Below are 16,734 nucleotides of genomic sequence, written 5' to 3' on the forward strand. Positions count from 1 at the left end.
CGCTGAATGGTCGGAGCTCGGCGAGCAGCACGCCCGCTGTTTCAGGTTTTCTTCTGCAACGTCATTTTGACGTCACGAAACTTTCACAACTCTCATACAAATGAGCGGGACGGAATGCGCCTCAAGCATGGAGAGAAAAAAAAACAGCTAGCTGAGCTAGTTAGGTATTAATGTTAAGAAATCAGTTTCACCGCAAGGACGAAGCAATGAATGCGATAGCAACAAATTGTAATGTTATATCAAGTAAGGCTGGAGCTAACTCTTTTGGATCTCATCTCGCGTAACTCTACATAACGCTGGTGTAAGAGAATATGGCCACTCCAGGGAGAGCTGCGCTTTCCGCAGTCTCATCGCGTTGAGAACGCAGCACGAAGAAGGGTATACGAGCCGTTCGCTGATGCCTGCCGAGATAGTGCGCGCGTCACGATCGCGACCGCGCCCTTAGAATCAAAGTTCACAGTTGCTGCTCGAGCACCCCCCCCCCCCCCGCGTCCCTTCGTGCTGGTTGAAGACGGGCGGGACGTTTCCTCTCTGCTTGCCCAGGTGAAAATGTGTAACTGGGAATCCAACTGGTTTCAACTGGTATTAACTGAGATCAAATGGTCCCAGTTGGGAACCAACTGGTCCCAATTGATTCCAGTTGCAACTGGTTCCAGTTAGCAGCTGGTCCCAGTTACAACTCAACTGGTTCCAGTTGATTCCAGTTGCAACTGGTTCCGTTAGCAGCTGGTACCAGTTACAATTTAACTGGCCACCAACGGGAACCATCATCAGTTGAACTGGAAGCAGCTGGTCCCAGTTGGAATAACCAGTTATATTGGAAGCAAATGGTCCTAATTGTGCGCTAACTGGAAGTGCGATCAGTTATTCTGGTTGTACGATTCTTCACAGTGAACGAAAAAAATTGAACTCGAATGTATACGACGTAGCATTGCTGAACTTGAGCGAATGGGTTTCATCCAAGAGTTTTTTGTGTCATACTCACAGAAGGGTACCTTATAACTGGCCTAGTACTGTAAGGGGCCGTTATGAACACAGACGATAAGACGATGAGAGAATAAGAAAATAGCGTCTCATGGTTTGCGAATGAATTATCTTTTCTTGTTTAGACGTCATCCTCCTCTTCGCGTTGTTTTAACCCCATTACAATAATATAAATAGTCTTACCTGACCTGATGTGTATTTTCTTAAAATCGTATATTATCGTCGATTATTCCGTTGCGCCAATGCGCAACACAGTGCACTCAAACGTACGCTTGTTTTAGCATCAGTACTGCTGTCATCAGCTGTTGTCAATCTTTTTACGTCCATCGCGGATAGCCATCGCGGATACCCGCAAAGGGGCGCGCATTTGCACTGCAAATGGATATTCCCGAACCTGTTGCACCTGTAGGTACATGCATTCGAGTAGAAACAAAGATGCTTTCACCTTACTATCCATAGTTCTTATGTTTTTGCCGCTGAGGTAAGCGACTTCAAGGAAGGAAGGAAAACGAGAGAGAGGAAAGACAGGGATGTTAACCAGTTTGGCATAACCGGTATGCTACCCATCACAGGGGGAAGGGATGGGGGAAATTGAAAGAAGAGTAAAGAAAGAGAGAAAGAGATGGGAACAAACATGCACATACAACTTCACAGCGCAGAGCGGCAGCCTTGTGCGGTATGCGGCATCATTAAGGGTCTACAGCCGCTCGTGCAAGTCTGTTGTCCTTAGGAAGTCTGTTGTCCTTAGGATACGGCATGATCTCTGCAATAGAGTTCATAGTGTGAATTTTTAGAAGGTTGGTCTGCTGTTTATATCTATTAAATTGATATGGCTATTCGGAAACATGCATGTAACATATATGTTACCTCATATTTTACAGCAATGCTCTCACATTGGTCAGGGCACGGCCGGTCTAGAGGCGCGCGCTCGCTCCTTCCCTTACGGCCTGAGCAGCCGCCGGGAGTACAATGGAACTTTTTCTATACAGTCACGACGGCGCGCTCCGCGTGAGGGCGTCGCGAGCCAACCGCCCAAAGCGCGTTTCGCCGCATGCGCTTCGTGTTGTAAACCAGCTGTGCCCGGCCAATTTCTCGTGCTAATTACTTCTTTCGGTTGTAGCAAGCGGTGAAGGAAGTACAGGTGCGTGTGGGGACAGTCTGCCTTTCTCGGCACTCGGCAATAGAAGACGCACACGCAGCGCTACTAGCAACAACAATATTTTTTAAGACCCGACCACCTTATATTCGATGGAGGCGAAAATGCCTGACGCCCGTGTGCTTAAATTGCTGTGGCTGGAAAATGAATTTTCAGGCTACATTAAGCGCATCCAGGATTCTTCTGTCGCCGCTGGCGTTGGAAACTTTACAGACGAGACGTACACTGTCCTGCTTTTCACCACGAAGTCCACAGTGGAGACAGTCCGATTTCTTCTGAGAAAAGGAGTAAACTATGTGCTCACGAAGAAATTTAAGTGATCCTACAGAGGCATTGTTTGGAAAATCAATGTGCGAGGGCAATGACGCGCCAGACGCAAGAGCCGTCACAGCTGCTTTGACCCACATTGTCAAGGAAAAGGCGCTACCTTCAAAAGACATGGGCATTCGCGACGAAAACATTGAAGAAGCGGCGGTGTCTATTCCGGAAGATGTTATTGAGGAACCTGAAGCTCTTCGAGAACCTCCTCGCAAACCACCGAACTCTGTTGCCTATTCAGGCTTGGTGTATGTAGGTGGTTACATTGCCAAACTCATCACTGATGTCGGTTGCGAAACATGCGCCGTGCTAGTGACGACAAACAAAACGAGCAGTCCTTTGTATCATCTTCTCTGTCAGCAAGAAGCCTATGATCTACACTACTCAAAGCCGGAGTTACTATCAATGCTGGACACAATTGTGACGTTCTTCGAGAAAGCAGTCAAATATCTTCCTCAAACAAAAATCCTCGAGACTCTGCAATTGACTGTTGAGCCATACCTTGAAGATTCCCCACTTCTGGACTGTCCGGAAGGTGTGGACAAGAGTCACGCGAGAGTGCTGGCTCATATTATTTCTGAGAAGTTTCTCCGGATTCTTCTTGTTAACTACACAAAAAAGTTAACATATCAGAATGACAGGCCTTCTGGTTTTATTCACAAGCCCTCGCGGAAGCATATCAGGCTGTGACAGACTTGACTCCTTAAACTGTGATCGTCACTACAGTGTTTTACCAGCAGTGATTTTTTTTTCAGTTCTCCGTGCGCATATCGTTGTAGTACCAACGAAAACATTCTGTTTCCCATTGAAAGGATTCTCTGAAAGTTTTTTTTATGTTTCCTCTTCGTCTGCAGCGTGGCCGTCCCCATTATGCAGTGACTTTCACTTTTTTGCAGTATTTGTTTCAATATTAAAGCCCGAATTAAGATGCCTCCAACAAAAAATGTGCAATTTTGTTATTTTCAAGTACAGCGACGGCCGGCACATACATTTGAAATAAGCATTTCCTAAACCATTATTAAACCGTTTCCTCAACCAAATGCAATGTTCATCCTCTCACTTATTCTCGAAGTTACAGAAACCTAAAAAGAACACAAGGCTGTGTTATAACCGCGTCGATGCTTTGCCGAGCAACAGAAGCGGGTTTATGAGCGGCCTGCGCCACCACTTCTGTAAAGCGGAATTTACCAGAGTCATCATATATACTTGCTACGATGTTTCTATTGCATTGGTACCATGAATACCATATAGAGTAACTTCAGAAAGCGCCACGATAAGTCGGCAGCCGAGCACTCCCAGCGCGCGCTAGCCTCCGCAACGGCCGGGAGTGAGTTAGGGAGCAGTTGGCTCGGAGCGCCCCCACGAAATTGCGGCCATAGGTAGCAACAGCCCCCCGTGCGCAGGCCGTAAAGGAAGGAGCGAGCGCGCGCCTCCAGACCGGCCGTGGTCAGGGGTACGTGAATCTCACGGAAAAAATTTAGGATTGCCGCAAAACACTAAAAAATTACGAGTGGTGTGTAATATGTTTGTAAAATAAACATTTTATGAGTATGAAAGGGAAAATAGACAACCACCCGTTTGTAGCACGAAGCTTCCTTGTGGCTTCGTGCTACAAACGGGTGGTTGTCTATTTTCCCTTTCTTAACCCTTCCGCCACCTTGCGGGTTTCCGCAGAACTGATTTGCATTTTATGAGTATCCAAGGTTGTTTTTTATCTTGCACTGAAGCCCCAGGAAATGAATAGCCCGATCAGGTTGGATTTTTACTGGGACCAGCTTCAGACCACTAGCCAGTAGTTACTAATGGTACAGCATTTGCAACAGGAAACTGGCTCTTATTGAGATCTCAATAAGAGCCACTGGTCCCCGGTGGCACCCACTGCCAACTGGTCCCAATTGCAACTGGAAACAACTGGGACCAGATCAAGTGGTTTATGGCAGGATTCCCAGTTGGGACCAGTTGCCAGTGGGTCCCAGGTGGGAATTCGGTCCCAGTGGGTCCCAACTGGGACCAGTTGGCAACTGGTCCCAACTAGGAATTTGACCATAAACCAGTTGAACTGGTCCCAGTTGGGACCAGTTGTTTCCAGTTGCAGTATTTTCACCTAGGTGAGGAGCATTCCATGGCAGGTCTAACACGCAAGAGGATGCTATTGCATGCGCCCTCCAAGCGACGGAGATTGGCCGGCTCGTTTGATCTCTGCTTCAGCCGCGTTCGTCGCCCCCGCTCACATGATTTTACCCTCGTGTAGAACATACAATGCGCGGAGGGATGTTATCAATTTGGACTTTATACGAAACATGACGGCGACGGCAAAATCCCGCCGAGGATGTACGTATAATTGCTCTCGCAAGAAATGACAGGACGTGCAAACACAGATGCAAGAGAGATGTCAAGAGAGTGAACAGTTTTTGACATGAATTCCACCACGCGCACCTTCTTGGTAGGTATCGCCTCTTTCCTGGGAATGCGCAGATAAGCATTTGTGTCTACCTTTTGCGCCACTGTATGATTTTTCAGTTGCTAGGGGGCGCTTGCGGTGTCGACTGCTCTTGTGTCCGCGTTTGCACGCCCTTTCTTTTTAAGAGACCGCAAAACAGCCTCTGAAAATGCAAAAAAAAATGCGAGCAGTTTGCACTAAGTTGCGCAAAGCTTGGCACAGCGAAGCACAGGCCCGTCGCCATTCGTACTCCTCACTGACCGACATGTCTAGCTTCGAGATGCGCGGCTTCCTCCTCGGGAGTACAAACTTTCTTAGGACGCCCCGTGACTCTCTGGCCACGATCGGGCGCAGCCAGGCTTTGCACTACAGAGCGGAGGTAGCGCGAGTGCGCCGCTTTGCCAAGTGGTGCGGTATCTGGTCGCTAGACAACGCGATGCTTTCTTCTTCTTTCTTTTCTAGCGATCACTACACTGGTCTAGCCGGAGTGGTTTCGCGTGCGCGTACAAGAGCCGCGCTGGGCCGGCACGAGGAGCAGTTATGTCACACAGCTGCAGCGCACCGAAGCAGTGTTGCGGAGTTGCCACTCCAGAATTGGAATGACTCCGAAATCATTCCACATATTCGCGACCCCGGAATAGAATGGGGACAACGCTTGGAGGAATGTAATGGGAATGGAATTAAACGCTTTTGCACGGACTGGAATGGAAGACTTATTCCGAAAATGAAGCACGTTTTTGTCTTCGTGCTGTTTTTCAAACTTCAAACATTAGTAAGTCAGAGCCTCGAATTTAACAATAAAGCAGTATTTTTAAAATGGCTTGGCTGATAACAAGCACGGTACATTTATAAGCAACGCGCCCACTAAAAACCGAGGCATTAGTTAGTGTACCAACAAATGCATTATCCCAGCAGATACTGATGGGAGAAACAAACTACCCCTGCGCGTTGGTTCGCATTGATACCCCCACACGAAAGGGGCGAATACTCTATGCACAGCCTTATCTTCATCTCACGAGCAATTTAGTACCCGGCACACGTAAATAACCGTTGTGACAAGGAAGACATTGCATACCTGCGCACAGGCGAACACAGAAAGTTCTCCTCACCCCATCCATGCTTACGAGGCGCGCTTGACAAGCGTGAGTGCTGACGAGCAGTGCGGCCCAGTGTTCCTTATTCGATGCAAAGGAACAAGGTACCCGAGCGGTGCACTGTTCCAACTAATACCAGGAGATCTAGAGAGTTTTGTTCCCCAATAACCAAATCTTAGTTTCCTCCATATTCACGCGGTGCTTAGTCTTCTTGAATAGTACTTTTTTCGGCATAAAATAAAAACGATGTCGTCATTTGAGCATTAACACAGCTTAAACATTAGTAAAACATCACCATTCGTTCAGAGATTCTGACCATGCAAATACTATGGGTAGCGGAAGAACTGCCCCTATGAGAATAACTAGGGTGGTTGTACTGCACGAGATATGTCACCAAGCTACTATCCCTCGACCTTGGTAACGTGTTTTGCGTACTTTTGCAGTTCTTAATGCATCTGATGGCATCAGCTTTATGAGGCGTTCATTCTTAACTCGATAAAACTATCAAGATGTCTTTCCTACGTTGAGGAATTACAGGAATTGAATTGAACTGCCCGGTCATTCCCAGACTGGGAATGGACTAAGTTTTTTCATTCAGAGGAATTGAATGGAATGGAATTGCGGCATGTTCTAATTCCCCGGAATGGAATTGGAATGGAATGGAGGCTCCCATTGCGCAGCACTGCACCGGAGCATCGCGTCGCTGTCGCGTGTGCAGCGTCGGCTGTCCGAGTGCGTCCACTGCTGCCACTGCATGAACGCGCAAACTGCGCCACGGGCGATAGCGTCTCTCTCCGTCGGGCACGGTCTGTGACGTCACGGAGGGAGTGCGCAGGCCTTCTACCGGGCACGAGACGCTGCCATAGAGACGCTAACGTCTCTATGGCCCCAACGCCGGTGCTGCGCCGGGCGTTGGGGCCATAGAGGCGGCAGCGTGTTACTACTCTGACCACCGAGCCGTCTTTGCGACAAAGAGAAATGGCGTTAGGCAAAAAATAAACATACATGTGTCACATAATGCGTATACCGTGTGCGTGTCATTGAAGCAGCAGTAAGCATGATAATCAAGCTAATCCTAGACAACCAGGAGAGCTAAGAAGAGTCAGCTGAGCCTTAGCTCACGCTACGTATATCCTGGCATAGCCCAGCTAAGCCACTACAAGTTTTTTACCTTTTTTCCTTCTCTACTTGTTTCTCTCTCTTTCATTGATGTTCTCTCTGTCTGTTTTTCGTTCTGCATTTCTTTCACTCTATTTCTCATTCTTGCTCTGCTACACTTTCTCTCTCCTCCTCCTTTCCCTCCTTCGCACCATCACGCTCACTTCCCTTTCCCACCCCCTTGCTACAAGGCTATGCTATGCTCTGCTAGCGTGCCTGAACAGCCGAGTGACGCTCGCCTTCGGATCGAGGCTACGCGAGTTCGACTCCGGCCTCGTAAAGAATTGTTATTGCTCTTTACATCTTTCTCTCCGTCTTTCTGTTTGTTTATCTCTTTCTTTCTCTCCGACTCTCACTGTGCTCGTTTTCTCACCCATCAGGGTTATTACAGGCCATGCCGTAGTGGGATTTGCCCAAACTCTGTGGCACATACTTGTTCACGATGATAGTTTTCGGGCACGGTCAGACAGTTTACGTCGAGCTAGAACACCTACACTGTTAAATAACGAACGTGTTATTGTCCCTTGGCGTTTCTCGTGCTTTTGGCGAACTTAGTGACGCCAGAACGGTGATTCACGTGACATCATTGGGGTGCATACTCTCGATTGGTCCATATACGAGAAATATCACTTGTGAATTGTCTCCAACCCTGCTTTGCCATGCGGTCGCCCACCCTTTCTTCCTTGTCTCGCATGACCATCATGCGCGATCAACTAATTCCGCTCCATTTTGTGCGTTTCCGACTGCGCAAGGGGAGATAACCGGGTGTAGCCGACAAGCAGAAATCCTGATAGGTTGAACGCTTACTGCTGACCTTGTACGCTTGCTTTACAAAAAAAAGTGGCGAGGAGATATCGCCTATAAAGAAGGTAGTGAAGGCGAAAACGAAACCAATCGAAAAAGCGCCGGATTATTTTATCCTTCCAACAGACGAACTCTTTACAGCGGAGACAATGCAGCTCTCCTGGAAAAAGGCGAGCCCGCATCCACGCTTCTGCTATATTTTTTTTTATTACGATAGCAATTACGTTCTGTATGTAGTCACGTTCCGTATGAAGTCCAAATCGATAACATCTCTCCGCGCATCGTATGTTCCATCCGCGAATAAAAGCTGGCGAGCGCTGGCGAGGAACAGGGCTGAAGCAAAGATAAAACAAGCTGGCCATCTCCGCGCACGCAGGGCTCATGCGCAGTATGATGCGCTTACATCAGCTCGCGTGCGAGGACTGCCGTCGATTGCTCCTCAACCAGAAAGGAAACGCCCCGCCCGTCTTTCGCTGGGCGAAGGAACATGAAGGGACGCCGGGGGAGGAGAGTCTGCGTGGCTCTAGTAGCAACTGTGAACATTCACTATGAGGGCGCGGTCGGGAGCGCTGACGCGCAAGCTATCTCGGCAGACATCAACAAACGGCTCGTATGCCCCTCTACGCGCTGTGACCTCACCGCTTCGTGCTTTGACCAATGATTCGACAAATTGCACGAAAAGCACTTTTCTCCCGGGACGCGGCCATATTCCAATGCACCAGCGTGCACCAGTAGGGTTAGGCGAGATCGGATCAAAAAGTTAGCTGCTAGCTACAGTTCGTATAACATTATGACATGTTGCCATCGCATTCACAGCTTCGTTTTTTCGTTGAAACAGGTTGTTTTCGAAATTCAAGGGACAAATTTCTCGCCCCACCAACTCTGTAATCTACGTCCTCCCCCTCCCCCCCCCCCTTAGGCCACGCCACCGCCGATCCGATGAACCCCTTGCCGTTCACGCGCCGCCGCCGATGATTTTGGGTCAAGCGCACAGGTCTACCCCTGTTGGTGATGTATGAGACTCCAGGCTCAGTGATGGTTATTGAAGGGTGTTTATTAGATGTGAAGCACCTTATGGCGGAGTTCAATCCGGTGGTGGTGGTGGTGTGTGGCGTGACTACCCCTACTGCGCATGCGCAAGCCCTCTCCCCCTTTCCCCTCTCCACTTCCCATGTCCACTCCCCTTTCCCCTCTTCACACCTCCTCTCTCGTTACCCTCTCCACTTCCCCTTTCCCCCTCTCCACTCCCCCACCCCTCTCTACTTTCCATTTCCCCCTATCCATTCCCCTCTCGACTTTCCCTCTCCACTCCCCCCTCTGAAACGCGGGCTCGACATGCCGAAACGCTGCTTCGCATCGCCTCATGGTCCCCTTTAGCGGGAGATGCTGTTTAACTACGCGACCCGAAACAGAGGGCCCCAGGCCCGATTGAGTATATAAGCAGTTTTCCGAGCAGCTTGTCTCGTTGGCTGCCGGAGGTAGACTCCCCGTTGCCTCGTCGACGCTCTCCCGCCTCCACGACGATCACGTGACCCGGCCGCCGCTTCCAGACGCCAGCTCCTGGGGTCGAAGGTCGAGCACAGCGACGCTCGGTTCGAAAGCAAGAGGCGCGATGGTAGGCAAACACATCTCGCCTCCCGTAACCATTCGGGGAAAGAGCTGCGGTCTGTTCACCATCAGTTTAACGACCGACGCGGTGACCTGAGGCTCGTGGGGTGCGAGGAAACGGCGTGAAGGCATCCAGGGCAGCAACACCGATAAATCTTGGACGGAGTCCGCGAAGCTGCTGTCACGCAACAAACTCCTCCCCCCCGATGAAGCCCTTCGTCGAGGCTGCTTCCGCCGATGCAGGGTCGAAAGAAGGAAACACGAGTGTATGTTGTAGAAACACTGCTCTTCACACACGCACGAGCACCAACGCACACATTCGCAAACGCTCGGGACTGGCAGCGCACAAACGACCTGGCTGCCAGACAGTTTACGGAGACCTCTTGGTCGTCTTTTTTTCTTATTTTTTTGTGTATTTGGCCCTAGACTATGAAGACATACCATAGTGCAAGGTTACACAAAAACATGTGGCCGTTCCACAGAATTGCCCTCAAGCCACTTAGAAGCCTCTGCTCAAACCATCTGCATTTTTGTTCTCATTTCCCCTTCTGTATTTTACTTCGAAGATGAACTCTTGCAGAATAAGGCTCCATCTCAGTAGCCTGCTGCTTTTTCCAGACATTTCATTAAGCCATGACAGGGGGGCAATGATCCGTCTCTACCGTGAATTTGGTCCCCTCGAGATAACTGCGCAATTTTTGAATCGCCCAAACAATACACAGGCACTCTTCTTCTGACGTGCTGTAAGCCTCTTCCCGCGGGGTCAATTTCCGACTGAGGTACAGCACGGGGTGTTCCTCACCCTGCTCGCTTATCTGAGAACCGCTTACCTGAGACCACGATTACTAGAGCCGCACTAGAGAAGGAATTTGCGACTGAAATTAAGTGAAGCCAAGACTGGTCCTAGGGATATAGCGTTCTTCAATTTCAAGAATGCTTCCTCTTTTGCATTAGTCCAAGTGACCTTTTCCGGTTCCGTCTTCCTCAAACTATCTGTTAGAGGACTCGCGAGTTGGGAGCAGCTCGGTATATATTATTGATAATATCCGGCCATTCCCAGAAATGATCGAACATCTTTCTTCGTCACGGGCTTCGGAAAGTTTAGTATTGCCGCTACCTTCGATTTCATCGGCTCGCGCTTTCCGCGTCCTATCTCGTGATCCAGGTAAGTGACACTGGTTCGCCCCCACTGGCACTTCTCTGCCTTAACTGTCAAGCCTGCAGCTCTGAATCTATCAAGTACTTTCCTCACGTGTTCCAAGTGGGAATTCCAATCATTCGAAAAAACAGCTACATCGTCCAGGTAGGGCAACGCGAACTCACTCAGTCCCTCCAGTATACCCGGTCCATCAGTCTCGAAAAGCAAAATGGTGCGTTCTTCAGGCCAAAACTCATTGTCACCGGTTGAAAAGTACTGAAAGGCGTTATAAAAGCTGCATAGCGACTGGCTCTTTCGGTTAAAGGTACTTGCCAGTAGCCTCTCACTAAATCAAAAGTAGATATAAACCTTGCCTTACCAACCAGCTCCACTCTTTCTTCCTCATCCTTTTCTTATTTTTTTGTGTATTTGGCCCTAAACCTCATCCTTAGTGATCGCATTTAACTTTCTGTAATCCACACAAGGTCGTGGATCCTTGCCCGGTACTTCTACAAACATCAACGGAGAGCAGTAATTGCTGCCTCCTGGCTTGATAACTCCAAGTTCAAGCATGCGAATGATCTCACTTTTCATGATCCCTTGATTCCTTGGTGACATGCGATATGCTTTAGATGTAAATGGGACTTTTGATGTTAGTTCAATGTCATGGGTCACCAAGTGTGTCCGACCCAGCTTCTCCGTGAAGTATTCAAGGGAGTCCTCTGCGACTCTCCTTAAATCCTCAATTTGCTCATTGTTCAGCTCACTGTTATCCACAGAGCACGCGATAATTTGTTCCACAGTTGGAGCCGTTTCCCAGAGAAAGGAAGGCATATCTGTAGTAACCTCCTGAGAGTGGTTCAAGGCAATGCTCACCATTTCCCTCCTTTCAAAATATGACTTTAACAAGTTCACATGATAAACTCGCTCTTCCTGCCTCCGTCCGGGTAACCTTACCACGTAATTTACCTCAGACATGCATTCTATTATCTCAGCCGGTCCGTCCCAGAAGACCTCTAGCTTGTTCTGCCTATTTGGGTGCAATATCATCACCTTGTCGCCAACTTTGTATAGCCTCTTTCTCGCCACTTTTTGCGCTTCCTCCAAGTTGGCCTTTACAATTTGTGGAGTCTCACTTAATCTTCCCATTAGTTCAACTACATACTCTACCACAGTCTTATCGACCCATTTGTCTTCCCAAAGTTCCCGAACTAGCTGCAATGGGCCCCTAAGGTTTCTCCCATACACGAGTTCTGTGGGAGCAAACCCAGTCCCTTCGTGCGGCACAGTGCGCAAAGCGAAAAGCGCGCCTGGAAGACAGCAGTCGCAGTCCCGCTCATTGCCCAATGCTCTCAGCACTTTCTTGAGCACAGCGTGCCATCTTTCGACACTATTGCTTTGTGGGTGATACACGGAGCTGTGTAAAATTTTGATTTCGCATTTCTCAAGAAATGTGGTCGTAAGTGCACTAGTGAAAGTCGTCCCTTGGTCTGATTGTATCTCCGCTGGGAAACCAAGGCGAGAGAACACTGTGAATAGGACATCTACTACCTGCACTGAAGTAGCCTCTCTTAGCGGTATGGCTTCAGGGAATTTTGTTGCTGGGCACAACGTAGTCAATATGTACTTGTAACCAGCCTTGGTCTTAGGTAGGGGTCCAACAATATCGATAACGACCCTTCAGAACGGTTCTGAAATTATAGGCACCATAACCATTGGGGCTTTCCTTTTGTCGTTGGATTTACCCACCTTCTGACACGTCTGACATGTTCGTACGAACTCCTGGGCATCTCTAAAACAACCTGGCCAGTAGAATTCCTGGAGTAACCTGTTTTTAGTTTTGTTCACTCCGAAGTGCCCTGCCCACGGGTGATCGTGGCAAAGACTCAGCACATCCTTCCGATAATCGGCTGGAATTACTATCTGATCAAAGCTTCTGCCGCGTTTTTCTTTGTAATGTTGATAGACCATACCATCTTTTTCCCTGAACTTAATGGTACTTGATGAGACGCCTTCGCCTAGGCTACTGCACACGACCTTAAGCGTTGGGTCGTTTTTCTGTGCGGCCCTTAGTGTATTCCGACTAACATTCATTAGTTTATGTAAAGAAGGCGCAGTTGGTCTTACCAAGGAGCCTTCGGCCTTTGTTTCGGTGAGCCTTTTACGCCAAGCGCCTTTCTGCGGGCGCTCCGCTTCAGCATTAATTTGATATTTTCCCGAACTCACAGGTACCTTGACCTCCGTCTGCTCGGCTATATTTCCATCATTTACTGGTTCTTCCAGTTCAGGTTCCTCTTTTCTGTCTGAATAACGCAACTGCACTGAAAGCTGTCTGGCTTTCGATCGCGTCAGCGGAAGCACCTGTGCATCCCCGTCGGCAAACATTTTTCCCCGCTCATTCAAAAGCGACTCGGATTTATTTGAAAACAGGTACGGATACCCCTCGGGCAACGCTTTCGATACCGCCACCACTGTTTCCAAAGTACCGAATGGCCCCTGAATGTCAACTTTTGCCATTGGCAGGCACACAAAGTCCTCACTGACTGCTTGGCGTATCCAAGCGCATTCAGACAGATAATCCTCACTTGATACGTACTTCGGGTGGACCACGTCCATGGTGGCCGCTGAGTCCCTAAGTACTCTACACTTCTGGCCATTAACAATTAGATTATTGGTGTATGGTTTTAGTAGCTCGTTGTTACTGGGATCACTGCTTATTATCGTCGCAAATACACGCTTTTCCTTTCGGCAATTTCTGGCAAAGTCACCCGCCTCTTTGCAAATGTAACAGATTGTGGGCCATCTCTTTTCAAATTCCTCTGACTGGCTCTCTGGCCCCTTTCCTCAGATTTCCTGTTCTTTGCTCACGCTAGCACTAGGTTGCGATGAATTGAGCTGCCCTTTGCCCTCTCTTTCCCGCATATCCCGCGGTCCTTTATGATAAGGCTGCTGCCCAGGGTGAGCATTTCGATAGCCCTCACTGCTTAGGTTAGTCTCTTTGAAGCCACGACTCGTCACATACTCATCCGCAAGTTGCCCTGCCTTCTTCACACAGACGCCAACTTGCCTGTCTCCCACCCAAAGGCGTATGTTGTCCGGCAAGCACTCATAGAACTGCTCGAGACAGATTAAATTCTGAAGTTTGGCGATGTCGCCCTCTGCACCAGAGCCCTTTATCCATTCGACCGAGTTATCAGTAAGGCTGCAAGCAAATTCAACAAAGCTTTCATTCGCTTTTTTTTCTTCCTGTTCTAAACCTTCTCCTAAACTCTTCGGTGGAGAGCTTATACTTGGAGAGCAGGCTTGACTTCACCAAATCATAGTCGCCTGCTTCACCAGCGCTAAGACAAGCAACAACTTGTGATGCCTCCCCCGGAAGCAACGCAACCAACCTTTGTGTCACAAGGTAAAGACCGATGTCATTCCCCACACTGAACGGCTGAAGCAAACTAGTCATTTTTACATGGTCGGACGAAGCGGCTGCCACACTCGCTCCCGACGCCAATCTCGCTTGCTCGAGCCTTATCCTTTCGAGTTCAATCTGCATTTTCCTCTGTTCTCTCTCAAGCTCTAACTCAGCTTGCCTTTCTTCCCTCTGTTCTTTCCTATCTCTAGCTTCTGCCCGTTCTTTCTCAATGCGGCATATCTTTTCCCATAGGCCTCTGCGATTTCGTCCTCTTCGAAATCAACTTCCTGAATTGCGCAGAGGATCTCGGGTTTCCTCATTTTCTGACTCACCTCCACACCGAGCTCTTCCACCAGAAGCAGCAATTCGAATGCCTTTTGTTAGCTTCCTTATGTCCATGGTAAGCAAGAGCCGACTACACCAACTTTCGAAATAACCACACACCCTGTGGTGGCAAACGAAACTTATTATGGCCGATTGAACCCGGTTCAAATCGTCCGGCAAACAGTAGTCGCTCCAGCGCTCACCGATACCACGAGCGTGCGATGGCCTTGTCTCTCGGAGACGTTCCCTCATCTGCCGATCCCAGATCGACGACTTGCTCGTTGTGGAGCGCTCCTCGCTTGCCTCGTCTGCGTAGTTAAAACCCGATGATCCCGGATCGTCGAAGTTCCTTCTCCTCAGCAGGTGTCCGCCAGTGTTCTTCTTATCCCGCCGCTGCCAACCAGTTTGTGGGGGGTGTACGAGACTCCGGACTCAGTGATGGTTATTGAAGGGTCTTTATTAACTACGCGACCCGAAACAAAGGGCCCCAGGCCCGATTGAGTATATAAGCGGTTTTCCGAGCAGCTTGTCTCGTTGGCTGCTGGAGGTAGACTCCCCGTCGCCTCGTCGACTCTCTCCCGCCTCCACGACGATCACGTGACCCGGCCGTGGCTTCCAGAGAATCCATACGCCAGCTCCTGGGGTCGAAGGTCGAACACAGCGACGCTCGGTTCGAAAGCAAGAGACGCGATCACAGACAAACTCCTCTCGCCTCCCGTAACCATTCGGGGGAAGAGCCGCGGTCTGTTCACCATCAGTTTAACGACTGACGCGGCGGTCTCAGGCTCGCGGGGTGCGAGGAGACGGCGTGAAGGCATCCAGGGCTGCAACACCGATATATCTTGGACGGCGTCCGCGAAGCTGCTGTCACGAAACACCCCATAGTAGGATTATATGTACCTTTGAGTTGCTGTTAGAGTGTATGTTGCGTAGAAACCTTAATGTCATGTGTTTGCCTGTATGATCGCGTGTTCTCAATTATCGGTTGTTCATGCCTCTATGTACACATTATTATACCAGGATGCCATGGTGGTACGTATTTACCGGGGTAATCACATTAAGAGACAATATCATGCTGTCTCGTTCTTGTGTATGACCTTTTTATGGTTGTAAAGTTACCTTGTGTTACTACTGCTATGTAGGTAGTAACTGTAAGTAGTCAGTGTAATGGTAGCACAGTTACTAACTTGACAGTTACTACATTCATTTAATACATAGGTAGTAAATTCCGTGACAAGCGCTCACTAGCTCAAAGTCAGTAAATACTACTAGTTTTTTAAGAGAGCGTGAAAGGTAGTAAATTGCAATGTAAAGAGGCGGAAACTTGAAATCCAAAATCACTCAACTGCTAAGGGCGAAGTACAGTGAAGTTTAGCATATTATATCATTGGTTTGTCTTGACAGTCACCTCGCTCTACAAGCATATGAATGACCAACGCGGCGCTGCACCTAAGGGGCTCACTGAATTGTTTCTTGCGCATCTCCCTGTTGCGCTGCTGGCAGACGCGCCGTGTGGCTCCTGGTCTCGACTGCAGACAGCTCAGGCCTCGCTCACAGTCTGCTTCTTGCTGGCACTTCTCGCCCTCGCGCTGCCCGTAAACAGGCAGGCAGGTACCAACTGCGGTGAAAAGAACATCAAGTACCATTGCCAAAATATGAACTCATAGGAATTATCGCAACAAATAATTTTCATTCTTGTGTAGCAGGAAGCACAAAGATACAATACTCCAAGTGTACACGTTGTTTCACTGTGACACTGCCAATCGCACCTATTTTTTAAGAGAATTGCTTTGACATTTGATTGAAGTCTCGGCTACAGTGCACGATCTCTGGCCCGGCCCGGGCCGGGTAAAGTAGTTTTCACGGCGGGCCCGGACCGGGCTCGGGTCTGAAGCTCCAGACTTAGGGTCGGGCCCGGTTTTGAGGTGGCGGGCTTGGATCGGGCCGTACTAGGACTACTTCCCTCAGTTCTTAAAGGGACACTGTGTATTGGCAGGCAACGAGCTTGCTGATGCTGAAGCAAGAGCCGCTGTCTATAACACCTCCACTGACGTGAAAGTACCGTACACGCGAGGTTATGTGAACTCTGTATTGAGATTGCTCATGCGAGAGTGCATAACCACTTATTGGTCTCAGCCAGACCAGCGTCAGCGGGAAATAGATCCGGAAATGACTTTTCACCTCCCGGTTAGAATGAACCGAGGCAACGCCAGTTTGCTGCACCGGATTCGTCTGGGAGTTGCATTCACTCGCCGCTATGCACACCACATCCGCCGTGCGGACCACCCGAACTATGAATGATGC

At 49.1% G+C, this 16,734-nt stretch overlaps 1 protein-coding gene across 2 annotated transcripts in view; it reads right to left on the reverse strand.

Moving 5' to 3' along the window:
* Positions 1 to 16,734, reverse strand: part of LOC119394531 (prohormone-3) — a 117,529-nt gene that overhangs the window by 51,437 nt on the left and 49,358 nt on the right. For both annotated transcript variants that reach the window (XM_037661854.2, XM_049415810.1), the window contains exon 3: positions 15,893 to 16,048. In XM_037661854.2, coding sequence (XP_037517782.1) covers positions 15,893 to 16,048 — 156 coding nt within the window. The remainder of the gene's footprint in view (positions 1 to 15,892; positions 16,049 to 16,734) is intronic.

This window comes from Rhipicephalus sanguineus, chromosome 5 (assembly GCF_013339695.2).
Source record: "Rhipicephalus sanguineus isolate Rsan-2018 chromosome 5, BIME_Rsan_1.4, whole genome shotgun sequence".
NCBI lineage: Eukaryota > Metazoa > Arthropoda > Arachnida > Ixodida > Ixodidae > Rhipicephalus > Rhipicephalus sanguineus.